Source organism: Cebus imitator, unplaced genomic scaffold (assembly GCF_001604975.1).
Source record: "Cebus imitator isolate Cc_AM_T3 unplaced genomic scaffold, Cebus_imitator-1.0 Scaffold76, whole genome shotgun sequence".
Taxonomy (NCBI): domain Eukaryota; kingdom Metazoa; phylum Chordata; class Mammalia; order Primates; family Cebidae; genus Cebus; species Cebus imitator.
This window is the reverse complement of record NW_016107391.1, coordinates 186,803-200,954: the sequence shown is the minus strand read 5'-3', so window position 1 is coordinate 200,954 and position 14,152 is coordinate 186,803. Positions and strand designations below refer to the sequence as shown.

General features: G+C 39.3%; 1 protein-coding gene and 1 non-coding gene across 3 annotated transcripts in view; one reads left to right on the top strand and one right to left on the bottom strand.

Moving 5' to 3' along the window:
* Positions 1-14,152, top strand: part of DENND5B (DENN domain containing 5B) — a 191,112-nt gene that overhangs the window by 127,329 nt on the left and 49,631 nt on the right. For both annotated transcript variants that reach the window (XM_037739864.1, XM_037739863.1), the window contains 3 exons: positions 4,427-4,963; positions 8,445-8,676; positions 13,256-13,406. In XM_037739864.1, the coding sequence (XP_037595792.1) occupies positions 4,427-4,963; positions 8,445-8,676; positions 13,256-13,406 (920 nt within the window). The remainder of the gene's footprint in view (positions 1-4,426; positions 4,964-8,444; positions 8,677-13,255; positions 13,407-14,152) is intronic.
* Positions 6,600-6,703, bottom strand: LOC119471869. The gene has a single exon (XR_005200959.1). It is a non-coding gene; the product is annotated as a small nucleolar RNA U13 (small nucleolar RNA).

Here is a 14,152-nt window from a genome sequence, read left to right as displayed (position 1 = left end):
AAAAAAAAAAAAAAAAAAAAAAATCCTTAAATATACTCACTAGTAACACTTCCCTTCATCTTTCCCTGAAAACGCTAAAATAATGGCTAAAAATAGTGATAAGTCTTCTAAACATAGTTACAAAAATGACAAGTTTGCAAAATGATTATTTTAGGAAGGTATGATTTTAGTTGCTAGCTAACTAATGTAACTACATAGATTTATAAATTAATCGCCCACTAGCTATCCCCATGATTTAAAAGTGATAGACATAAGTAGCCATTTGTAATACTGGTTTTTAGGGAGTAGGGTCAAGCGAGTGAGGGTGGAAAGAAGGCACTGAAGATTAATTGCATGGAATACACTTCACTTTCTACTATTCTTGCTCATCTTCACAGTAACTGGTAAACAAAAAGTTAAGAGAAAAACTGAAACAGAGCTGCTTTTGCAACTTTGTTTTTGTCATACCTTGCCCTAAGATTCTGAGGGAATAATTTATTTAATTTTTGAGACAGGGTCTCACTGTCACCCAGGCAAGAATGCGGTAGGCACAGCTCACTGCAGCCTTGATGTCCTGAGCTCAGAAGATCCTTTCACCTCAGCCTCATGAGTAGCTGGGATGAGAGGCACACACCACCAGCTATTTATTATTATTTATGGAGATGGAGTCTCTACATTGCCCAGGCTGGTCTTGAACTCTTGGACTGAAGCGATCCTCCAGCTTTGGCCTCCCAAAGATTACAAGCATGATCCATAGCATCTGGCCCAGAGGGAATATTTTAAATGCTGTCCTCTCTCTGGCTTATCCTCAAGCTGGCTTGACTTCAGATACTGAGAAGTGAGATAACTTACCAAACATACAGAGAGCTGCATTAGTCTCTCATTTGTGGATACTTCCTGCACCTGCTTACAGTTTTAGGGTTCCCCCAAATGACCATCTCCTCAGAACTTATTCTTGGATTTGCCGAGCAGTTGTCTTATACACTATTTGTGTAGAATACAGTGGGAGACATCAAATAAAATAAGAGGTGATTTCTGCTTTTCAAAAAAGTCATTTACAAATACCAGTAACAGCTTAAAAAGTAAGTTAGTAAGGAATGAGTGAACAGAGAAGATACAGAGATCAGAATGCCTTTAGGGTAAGGGTTTAGGAAGGTTTCATGACAGAAGAGATGATTAACCTTTAAGTTTTTGTTTTGTTTTCTTTTGAGGGAACTTTTTTTTTTTTTTTGAAGACGGCATCTTACTCCGTTGCCCAGGCTAGAGTGCGATGGCGCCACCTCAGCTCACTGTAACTTCCGCTTCCCAGGTTCAAGCAATTCTCTTGACTTACCTTCCTGAGAAGCTGGGATTACAGGTGTACGCCACCATGTCCACTTAATTTTTGTATTTTTCACTAGAGATGGGGCGTCACCATGTTGGCCAGGCTGGTCTTGAACTCTTGACCTCAAATGACCCACCCGCCTCAGCCTCCCAAAGTGCTGAGATTACATGCATGAGTCACCACACCTGGCCCACTTTTCTTGTTTTATTTTATTTATTAACTTTTTTTGTTTTTAATAGGAAGTAGTTACATATCACGAAGGCTTGTGAGCAGTGTTGATCAGTAGACATATTTAGTCCTAAAATGATGTCAGATTGAGGTGTTGAATAAATTTTTATCAGGTAGTACTTACTGAGCTCTTCTGAACAATTTTTTTAATTTAATGGTGTTAAGAGTGAGAAGTGATGTATCAGAATGGAGAGTTCTTGTTTGTTTTAGAGAAACGGGTTTTTGGTTTTCTTCAATACATTTTCATAACACAGTTTGTATTTCCTGTTCTACTTTGTGGTAATCAAAGCCCCAGCTTGGGCCCTCTTAAGCAGACCTAGGAGACTTTTATTGGATCATGAAGACAGGCCAGTAGCTGTGGTGTTGGAACTCATACCTTGTAGCACACTTTCGGCTCAGCAGCGATTTCGTGAGCATAATAATCTTTCAAATTTCAGAAAATGTATCATTTTCCCTTCTCATAGGAGGAGGAGAGGGATAGAAAAAGGTAGTAGGAAGGCATTAATAAAGGGGATAGTACAAAATCTAAGTGGTGGGAGGTTGCTGGTTAACATTTAGATTAGCAACTTAGTAAATTTTTTTTCCATTTTAAAGATACTGAATCGTCCATTTGAATTATGTGACCTACTTTCTCCATTTAAGCCTTTCAATGTAAAGAATGGTGTAGGCAGTACTACTGTCTTCAGCAAGATGTGACATTTCAGTTCTTAATTTATTTAGAAAACTACTGACATTGGAGGTGAGGAAAAATAGCGGGGAAAGGCCATAAGCCACCAGTCTGTTTGAGGGTGCACATTTGGAACAGGTGCCAGGAAGTCACCTAACTTCTTAGGCCTTGGTTTCTTCATCTGCAAAATGAAAAGGCTGGATTCAAAAATTACATCAGACTTTAGGAATCATTGCTAATCATTTGGCTTTGAATGGAGAGAAATCTTGATTTTTTTTTTTTTTTTTCCAACAGGGTCTTGCTCTGTTTTGCCTAGACTGGAGTGCAGTGGCACAATCTTGGCTCACTGCAACCTCTGCCTTCTGGGTCTAAGTGATACTCCTGCCTCAGCTTCCTGAGTAGCTGAGATTATAGGCACATGCCACCATGCCCAGCTAATTTGTATAGTAGAGACGGGGTTTTACTATGGTGGCCAGCCTGGTCTCAAACTCCGGACCTCAAGTCATCTGCCCACCTCAGCCTCCCAAAGTGTTGGAATTACAGGCGTGAGCCACTGTGCCAGGCCTCATTTTGAGTTTTTATTGAACTTAATTTAGAATTTCACTGTGCTGCTTGCTAATTGGTATCTAACATGAAGAGCAAGGATCAAGAGAAAAACAAATATCCAACTGTTTGCTTTTTCCTTTCCCCTTACTTTGCCATCTAGGATCAAAGAACAGTATGAATTTTCCCCTTGGTGACCTGGGGGTGGGAAAGCCAGGGAGAAACAAATGGTGAAGCTTCGTACTTTGTTTATTGACTTCCACCCCATGCCTTGTGTTCAACCATTAATGTAATCAATTTTTTTTTTTGAGACAGAGTTTCACTGTCACCAGGCACCAGGCTGGAGTGTAGTGGTGCGATCTCGGCTCACTGCAACCTCCGCCTCCCAGGTTCAAGCAATTCTCCTGCCTCAGCCTCCCGAGTAGCTGGGACTACAGATGTGCGCCACCATGCCCAGCTAATTTTTATATTTTAGTAGAGATGGGGTTTCACTGTATTGGCCAGGATGGTCTCGATCTCTTGATCTCGTGATCCGCCCCCCTCGGCCTCCCAAAGTGTTGGGATTCCAGGCGTGAGCCATTGCACTTGGCCCAATATTATTTGTATGTGATAGGCTACACTTTTGGCATCCCGCACCCCAGTCTAGAAGCACAACCTTCTTTTAACAACCTTGTTCTGATTAAGAGAATATGGACAGTGTAGGTATAAAATACAATTTGGAGTCTACAGATACCTGAGGGATAATCAGAACTTTATGCATATGCTTGTCCTCTTGAATTTTCTGTATCTATTTGAAAAATATTTATTCAAAATAAATTCCAAATGTAGAGTGTAAGCAAACTCAAAAAAAAATTTTTTTCTGATTTTTGTCACCGCTTTTTCTTAACTCAAAATATCTTGAGTAAATTTCTGATTATTCAGAGGTTAATCATTTGTAGTTATATATGCACTTGCCTCTACCACGTCTCTCTGCCTCCTGCATTAGGTATAATGACTTCTGAAATGATTTTGCTCTAGGAGGTTTAGTAAATTTTGAGTAAAGTGAAAATTTGTGGATTATCTGTGAATTGGATTGATGTTACCACTTTCATCCTATTGGGAGATACTATAGCTGCTGATTTTTAATGATTATTGTCAATTCTAAATTACAGATGTTAGAGCAGTGGAGTGGCAAAGAAAGTTCAAGTGAGCACTTTACCTAATATTATTTAATTGTAAGGTCTTACGAGTCTGGGCACCCAAACCCACATGGGAATGCCTAATGGATGCCAAACGTTAGAAAATCATATCAGATTATAATATATTGCTGAGACCCAGAAAAAAATATCATATATATTAAATATGGCATAAAAATACTCACATAGGGGAAATTGATGGAAAAGGAGGTTATTTTTAAAGAATAAGAAATTCTACACCTTGTGAAGATTAACATAAAAGGCATCATAATCTATGCTTTTGTTTGTAATAGTTGGAAAGATTTTTTTTGTTTTTTCTCTTTGTAGAAATGAGGTCTTGCCATGTTTCCCAGTCTTGTCTCAAACTCCTGGGCTCAAGCGACCCTTTTTGCTTTGGCCTCCCAAAGTGCTGGAATTATAGGTGTGAGCCACCATGGCTGGCTGGCAAGAATATTTTAGAACATAGAATTCGTTTATTTTAAACCTTTGTATTTCATTTTTCTCTTTCAGGCTAATTTATGTTTTGTGGACATTGACAACCATTTTATTGAGTTGCCTGAAGAATTTCCACAGTTCCCCAATAAAGTGGATTTTATCCAAGAACTCTCTGAGGTTCTTCTTCAATTTGGGATCCCTCCTGAGGGCAGCCTACATTGCAGTGAGAATACCAGCAAACTGAAGAATCTGGTTCTGAAAGACTTGGTCAGTGACAAAAAGAACGGCAATGTCTCCACTAATAACATCACCATGTATGAGTTACTAAAGGGCAATGAAACCATAGCTCGCTTGCAGGCTCTGGCCAAGCGGACTGGTGTGGCTGTGGAAAAAATGGACCTCTCTGCTTCTCTGGGTGAAAAAGACAAGGATTTAAAACTGCAGTGTGAAGAGGCAGAACTAAGGGACTACCAGCTCAATGTACAGCTCCGAGAGGTCTTTGCTAACCGCTTTACACAGATGTTTGCAGATTATGAAGCATTTGTCATTCAGACTGCCCAGGACATGGAATCTTGGCTGACCAACCGGGAACAGATGCAGAACTTTGACAAAGTAAAAAGAACCATAGTTTTCCTTTTTGTGGTGATTAGTGCCTTTATTACTGATTTTTAATTTTTTTTTCTTTTATGCCTATGCTTACCCACATATTATTAGTTTTGTTAACCTTTTTTAAATGTAGACTTTTTATCCTACATCCCATTAAGGACTTTCCTTTACCAAGCATTTTTGCATTAGATAAAATAATTTTACAAGAAAGCAAATCAGCCAGCTTCATTGAGCTGGTCATTAAATGGTGTGTTAAATTGCCTGTAATCTCATTTTAAATTTTTATTTACCTTGAAGATACTTAAATTATAGAAACTCAAGCCAGGTACAGTGGCTCATGCCTGTAATCCCAGCACTTGAGGAGTCTGAGGCAGGTGGATCACGAGGTCCAAAGTTCAAGACCAGCCTGGCCAATGTGGTCAAACGCCATCTCTACTAAAAATACAAAAATTAGTCGGGCATGGTGGTGTGCACCTGTAGTCCCAGCTACTCAGGAGGCTGAGGCAGGAGAATCACTTGAACCGGGGAGGCAGAGTTTGCAGTGAGCTGAGATGGCGCCAATGCATTCCAGCCTGGGCAACAAAGTGAGACTGTGTCTCAGAGACAAAAACAAAAAATTATAGAAAAACTCTTAGATTTTGCAGGTTTTCCAAATCCATTAATACTGTTTGACCTTATAATGGTTTTATTTGCACTTATTTTATGATCAAGTCTAGTTAAATAAGCCTACTCCTTTTTGAATAAATTTATATATATTTAGTCTTTATCCTATCAGGAAGTCACAACTTGTCCATGTAAATGTGGCAGTTTAGTTTCAGAAGCCAAATTTCTCTCTCATTCTAAGATCAAAGGAGAAAAAGAGTGACTAAATTAGATCTTATGACTGTAAGTTTAAAATGGTTCCAAAGATTTTGGTAAGGGAAGATAGAAAATGATATCAGCTTTCCATTGTCCTGTGAGGAGTACTGGATTCTTCTGCCAGGTTTTTTTCACCTATCTCCTAGATTTTTTTTTTTCCAGACAGATATACTTAGGATTATATATTAACTTTTTTAGGTTACCAGGGTACAGTTTGGTTCTCTGCCTCTGTGATTGCCGAGGTACAATACCGCTATTAGAATGTATCGTGGATTTCACTAAGTGGCATCTTTGTGCCGTGAAAGGCCGTCTGAAGGGGCTGATACATTCCAAGAGGCTAATCTACAACAATGGATAATTTTTAGAAATAATTAAAAATTTGCATAAAGGTACATAATGTCTGGGCATGGTGGCTCACACCCATAATCCCAACACTAGGAGGCTGAGGCTGGAGGATCATTTGAGGCCAGGAGTCTGAGACCAGCCTAGGCAACATAGCGATAACTCATCTCTACAAAAAAATTTAATATTAGCCAGGCATGGTGGTGTGCATTTGTGGTCCCAATGACTCCGGAGGCTGAGGTAGGATCACTTGAGCCTGGGAAGTTGAGGCTATAGTGAGGGAAGATGATTCCACTGCACTCCAGTTTGGGCAAGAGAGTGAAACCCTGTCTCAAAAAAATAAATAAATAAAAGATATTTTTTTTACTTCATCAGATATTTTTTCTGTTGGAGGATAATGTTGTATATTGAACAGTTATATTCTGATGTGCTTTGTTTTTCCCATCAGACAGGTAATGTGCCAACATGGTAACAAAGTTTGATAAAGGCACATCTCACACATGAGCATGAAAAGCCAATCACTACATTTATGAACTACAAAAGCATCCTGATGCACTTTGTGTTTGAGAAAACTTCTTTAATATTAACAAGACTTTCCTTCTTTAAGTGTGTTCCTGCCCTTAGGTTCCTTTCTCATGAATCTTAACCATTTTCCATACTTTTTCTTATCTAGCTTAGAACTAATCTGTGTATATCCTAGGTTTATCCTTGGGACAATTCAAATTCTTACCTAAATCAAGCCCTGATACTTCCTTCCTTCTTAATCTTTATGTAGCCTCAAACTATAAATGAAATTCTTTTTATATAACCCCTAAAGAAATGAAAATTTTCTGTTGGATTCCAGAAGGCTTATAATTATCTTTCACTAGGAAAATTTGCAGGACATATTTGTTCTACAAGCCACATCTTTGCTGACCTCAAATTTTATAGTCTGTGAGCGTCTGAATGTCAAAATCCAGATTTTTTTTTAAATGGCATTTGATCTATTAAAAAGTAAAATTGATATTTATTGGTGGAGGTGAACTGATTTCTAGAGACTACTATGACTGTTTCTGTGGTTATTTGGATTTATGTATATATACCTGAACTATAGAACTACTTAAAGTGAGTAAGTGGAATTCCATAAGGAAATTTTAAAAAGACCTCCTGAATTTCAGAATGAAAAATACATATGCTAGCAAGAAGCTGATGAATATTTTTAAAAGTCACCTTATGTCAGAACTTACCCTTTCATCTTTCCCCTTCTGGCTTCTGCCATACAAAAATAAAAACTAACCCAGCAACCAAAATAGGAATTTACTTCCAAATTTTAGCTAGTACTGCTTTGAATCTAGAATTCCTATACACAATGGACATGAAGAACAACAGAAAAAAAGTTAAAACTTTGAATTAGGAACTGATTATGATGTACTGAACCATCCCATGCATCAGACAGGCTAGTAACAGGAAAGGTGTACAACTTATTGTACATGTTCTCCAAAGGCTTGCTTCTGATGGCTTTTCAGGCAATGCTTTGTTTTTTTTGTTTGTTTTTTGGAAATGGTATCTCACTATATTTCTTTAGGCTGACCTCAAACTGCTGGGCTCACAGAGTCCTCCCACTTCAGCCTCCCTAGTGGCTGGGACTGTAGGTGGGCACCACCATGCCCAGCTTCCAGGCAGTGCCTTTTTTAGTTGTTAAGGCTGAGACTCTTGTGTCAGCACAAGTGTGGAAGGAATTTGACCTTGGCTTAACACTCATCTATTGGTTTCTAACAGAGTCTAGAAAAGCATTCCCTTGAAGAAGAACGAAAGAATTTCACCCATAAGCATAAATTTCATGTCCTTTTTTTTTTTTTAAGATAAATGCTGATGTGTTTATTGTATCAGTTAATCATCTCACTACCTTATGGCTTGAATGTATATTGCATAGGCTAAGAATAGAGAACAGAAGAAATTATAGCTCACTGGGGAAAGGGATAAAAATTTTTAACTGCAAGTAAAGTTGCTTGACAATCGTATAGCAACTTATCTATCTGCCATCTTTCATTAATGATGCCCTCTCTTCTACATAATGGTCATAAGGATCAGAATGTAGATCAGTTTTGTAAGTTAGGATTGGTGCTAGAGACCTGAGTGACCTACATTCTCTGAATTTGGGAAAATTGAAAGAAAAGTGGATTTTTAAGAATTTTTGAATTTAGAAGACTTAAAAAGAATGTCCTGAGTTAACAATTTTTTTCAGGCTTATCATAGAGTGTTGAGATGGTCTCTTTGCACTAATAATTTCCTAATTATCTCATTACAGGCTTCCTTTCTGTCTGACCAGCCTGAGCCTTACCTGCCATTTCTTTCACGCTTCATTGAAACACAGATGTTTGCCACCTTTATTGATAATAAAATTATGTCTCAGTGGGAAGAGAAAGATCCTTTGCTTCGGGTCTTTGACTCTCGGATTGATAAGATAAGGCTGTATAATGTAAGGGCACCTACCTTGCGGACATCTATATATCAGAAATGCAACACTTTAAAAGAAGCAGGTACATTTGCCATGCCTTTTAAATTAAATTAAAATCCATGGTCATTCTTTTTCCACAAATTGTTGGCCTTATGTACAACAAAATTAATTTTCATGGCTAATCCTGGTATTATATCAAGAAATGCTTTATAAATTTGTCTTTCTGTTTCTGTGAGTCCCATTCCTACTTGACATTCCTCTTCCCTTATCAGAAGAAGAAAAACATAGTAAATTGAATCAAGTATGACTGGCAGGTTGCTATGATTTTTGTTTTTGTTTTTGAGACAGATCTCACTCAGTTGCCCAGGCTGGAGTGCAGTGGCATGATCCCGGCTCACTACCTTCTGGGTTCAAATGATTTTTCTGCCTCTGTCTCCCAAGTAGCTGAGATTACAGGCACATGCTTCCATGCCTGGCTAATTTTTGTATTTTTAGTAGAGACGAGGTTTCACCAGGTTGGCCACACTGGTCTTGAACTCCTGACCTCAGGTTATCTGCTCTCCTCGGCCTCCCAAAGTGCTGGGATTACAGGCGTGAGCCACTGTGTCCAGCCTGATTTTTGTTTTATTCTCTTTATTGCCTAAATGGAAAAAATGTTAATTTATGTCTTACTAGTTATGTTTCCTTTTTACTTCTCACCTCTTCTTTATATCCAAGAAAGGATAAGTATTCATTTAAAACAGTAAATCTTATGTCCTGCCTAATTTACATAATAAAACAGTCTTTGCTTTAGTAGTGCCATTAATTACAATCACTTCATTTATTGAAATTAAATCTGAGTCAGGCCAGGCATGATGGCTCACACCTGTAATCCCTGCACTTTGGAAGGCTGAGGTGGGCAGATCACTTGAGATCAGGAGTTTGAGACCAGCCTGGCCAACATGGCAAAACCTCATCTCTACTACAAATACAAAAATTAGCTGGGCATCCTGGCATGCGCCTGTAATCCCAGCTCCTAGGAGGGCTGAGATGGGAGAATCCACTTGAAGCCCAGAGGCAGAGGTTGCAGTGAGCGAAGATGGCACCATTGCACTCCAGCCCGGGCAGCAGAGCGAGACTCTGCCTCAAAAAAAAAAAAAAAAAAAGTAAGGCCGGGCGCGGTGGCTCAAGCCCATAATCCCAGCACTTTGGGAGGCCGAGGCGGGTGGATCACGAGGTCAAGAGATCGAGACCATCCCAGTCAACATGGTGAAACCCCGTCTCTACTAAAAATACAAAAAATTAGCTGGGCATGGTAGCGTGTGCCTGTAATCCCAGCTACTCAGGAGGCTGAGGCAGGACAATTGCCTGAACCCAGGAGGCGGAGGTTGCAGTGAGCCGAGATCACGCCATTGCACTCCAGCCTGGGTAACAAGAGCGAAACTCCGTCTCAAAAAAAAAAAAAAGTAAGTAAATATGAGTCTTAGCCAGTCTTGTCTGGCAATATAATATAGTCCATTAAATATCATATTAATAACCAACATTTACAGTATGCACTATGTCAGTCATCATGCCAGGAGTTGTTTGTGAATTTTTTTTCTTTTTTTTGAGGCAAGATCTCACTTGTTGCCTAGGCTGGAGTGCAGTGGTGCCATCATGGCTCACTGCAGCCTCAACCTCTCAGGCTCAGGTGATCTTCCTACTGCAGCCTTTGGGAAAACTGGTACTACAGGCACATGCCACCACCCCCAGCTAAGTTTTTATATTTTTTATAGAGACAGGGTTTCACCATTTGCCCAGGTTATTATCTTACCTTGGTTGGTTTTGAACTCCTGGACTCAAGTGATCTACCTGCTTCAGCTGGGATTGCAGGCGTGAGCCACTGTGCCTGGCCCGGCACTCTTTTTTTTTTTTTGAAACAGAATCTCGCTCTTGTCACCCAGGCTGGAGTGCAGTGGTGCCATCTCAGCTCACTGCAACCTCTGCCTCCTGGGTTCAAGTGATCCTCCCAGCACAGCCTCCCAAGTAGCTGGGACCACAGACACACATCACCACGCCCAGCTAGTTTTCTGTATTTTTAGTAAAGACAGGGTTTCACCACATTGCCCAGGCTGGTCTCTAATTCCTGAGCTCAAACAAAACATCCGCCCAGGCCTCCCAAAGTGCTAGCATTACAGACACGAGCCGTCATGTCTGGGCTGGAACACTTATTTATATATTGTTTTATGACTGCCCACATTTTACAATTGAGAAAACTGAGAGGTTAAGTAACTTGCCTGTGGTTGCATAGCTAGTGATTGGTCGAGCCATGGTTTGAATCCAGATCTGACTGATTTCTGGCACATGAAGCCTTAACATCATGTTAGCTGTTCATTCAAGAAAGAACTATGTAAAATTTACTAGTCGACAGTTATTTTAAACATTTATGCCTGGTTCCTAACCTGCTCTTTGCCAGATAAACAGATACCTGTGACCTGACTGTCTCTCCCTTTTATTTCTTTCTCTTCAAATGCTGGAGTTATTTGACAGCAACTTTTCCTCTGAAGAAAAAAGAGGCAGCAAATGTGAAGCTTCCTTGATCTGCCTATCTTGCTTGTTTGCCTTTCCCACTTAACTTAAATAGATCTAAGTCAGGAATGAGGATGCTGAAGCTTTAGCATATGTAAGGGAGAAGTATGTAAATGATGTCTTTTATGTAACTATAGAAACATCACCCTGTTGTATTCCCACTATCAGGGTAGATCCTTGGAGCCCCTTCGGGAAGTGGCAATTACCTATGTGGTTTTGGAGATGGAGGAAGTAGAATAAATGAAATTGTCTATCCTTGTTTAGAGAATAAAAGGACTTCCAGTGCCTTAATAGCCATGTGAATAGCATAATGCCTTGTGAAAATTTCATTTCTCCCTTCCTGATGGAATTTTTTTAGATGGAACTAAGCACCAATACCTTAATTGTGTGCTTCCAGAAAATCTTTCCAATTAAAATAGATTTTTCTTTCAGCCTCTCAGAGAGTTTGGTACTCCTGCTGTCATCAGAGAAATTATATAATACTCTTGAAAATAAACCATTGTGGCCAGACTCGGTGGCTCATGCCTGTAATCCCAGCACTTTGGGGAGGCCCAGACGGGTGGATCACCTGAGATCAGAAGTTCAAGACCATCCTGGCCAACGTGGTGAAAACCCGTCTCTACGAAAAATATAAAAATTAGCTGAGCATGGTGATGGCTGCCCGTAATCCCAGCTACTCAGGAGGCTGAGACAGGAGAATTGTTTGCACCCTGGAGGTGGAGGTTGCAGTGAGCCAAGATTACGCCATTGCACTCCAGCCTGGGTAACAGAGCTAGACTCCATCTAAAAAAAAAGGGGGAGGGCAACATAAACTGATTCTGTGAAGTATTTACAAAGGCACCTTGTTCTTAAGTCACAAGATTAGCAGCTCCCACAGTGTGTTCTGTTTATCACGCAACTACCATTACTGCTTGTTCTTCCCTTTTAAGTAATTTCTAGGCAGAGGATCAGAGACCTAGTCTTGCTTCTAAAATATAATTTCTCTTATCAATTCAGTTGATTAAAATGTTTAAGATAAGGTTTTATTTGTTTGTTTACCTGAGAAATAATTTGATCATTGTTTCTTGGGTCTTTGAGACATCTTCCAATATCCCTGACTTTTAGTGGTTTTAAAATAGAAATGTTGAGTAAGCCTATCTTAACACTGACCTATTTTATTCTTCAAAAGGCCAGTTTCTTATCCTCTGGACATTTTCTAAATGCCTGCTTATTTGACTTTTTGCTGTATTACCCACTCAATCTAATAAACACTCCTAAATGACTTTTACTAATGAGAATGTGACTGCTGCTAAAAGTGAGGTAATAAACTTCACACAGTTCCTTGTTTTTACAGATGGAGAACCATGAATATTTAATAGGTCTTTGCACAAAGAAAAAAAGTTAATAAGGCCATTGTGCTTGCTTCTTCCTTCCCTTTACCTTGTATTTCAACTCAAGGAAAACATTTTATTTGCTATCATTTTCTTTAATGTTGTACTTAGAACCTTATTTTTGTGTAAGAATATTGAATTTCTCACTTAAGGGACTGTTTCAATCAAAATTGTATGTTTTTCAATCCCACTGCCCTCATTTTGACAAAGGCAGAAAAATACCATGAAAATTAATCATCCAATATTTAGTTGAAGTTAACCTTTTTATATTCATATTATACTAATTTCTGAAGAGCCTTTGAAAAAATTTATTTCAAGGCCGGGCACAGTGGCTCTTGCCTATAATCCCAGCACTTTGGGAGGCTGAAGAGTGTGGATCACCTGAGGTCAGGAGTTCAAGACGAGCCTGACGAACATGATGAAACCCCATCTCTACAAAAAATACAAAATTAGCTGGACCTGGTGGTGCATGCCTGCAATCCCAGCTACATGGGAGGCTGAGGCAGGAGAATCGCTTGAACCTGGGAGGCAGAAGTTGCAGTAAGCTAAGATTGTGCCATTGCACTCCAGCTTGGGCAACAAGAGCAAAACTCTGTCTCAAAACACACACACACACGCACACACACACACAATTTCAGAATGTCAGAGTGATTGGGTTCTCTGTAGGTGCATGAGTGGAAGAAGCATTATTTTTGAAGGGCTAGCAATGAAATGTCTCTAATTTATTATAAATTTAATTTGTAGCCCAGTCAATTGAGCAGAGACTGATGAAAATGGATCACACTGCAATCCACCCACATCTACTTGATATGAAAATTGGTCAAGGCAAATATGAGCAGGGGTTCTTTCCAAAGTTACAGTCCGATGTCTTGGCAACAGGACCAACCAATAACAAGTAAGCATGTTCTTCACTTGAGTAGTTGGTTGAAGGAATGAATGAAGGGTGGGATGCTCTGCAACTCAAATGGACAATGCTTAACTATTAAAAATCTACCTGCTTAATTTTTTCAAAACCACATTAATGCATTTGAAATATGGATTGACATTTCTGTGAGTACTTGACCTTTAAATTCATCATTTAAAAAAAATCCAAAGACTAGACTTTTTTTTTCTTTTTCAAGCAAAGTACACTTGGAAAAGCCACACTTTAAATGGCAATTTAAATATAATGATAATACTGTCTAATGGAATTTAGAAAACTTAGACCTTTATCATCTGTATTAGTTTCCTAGGGCTGCTGTAACAAAGAAACCACAAACTCAGTGGCTTAAAACAACAGAAATTATTCCTCCACAATTCTGGGAGCTAGAAATTTGAAATCAAGGAATTGGCATGGCCATGCTGCCTTCGAGGCTTCTAGAGAATGATCCTTCCTTGCCTTTGCCAGCTTTAGGAGAACATGAGAGCTTAGCAACACCCTGTCACACCAAGCTAATGAGATCTTTCCAGGTGAAAGAGCCATCAAATGTCTCACCTCTGCCTTAAACTGGGCTCTGTTAAGAGGAGTGCTTCCAGAGAAGACAGGGTAGTACTTTGGGTAGCAAGATACCTTCTTAGGCTCCATCTTCCCTCTTGAAGAGCTAAAGAGAAAAATTTTTGAAGAGAAAATTTTAGTACCAGTATCCTTTTAAATACTTTTAA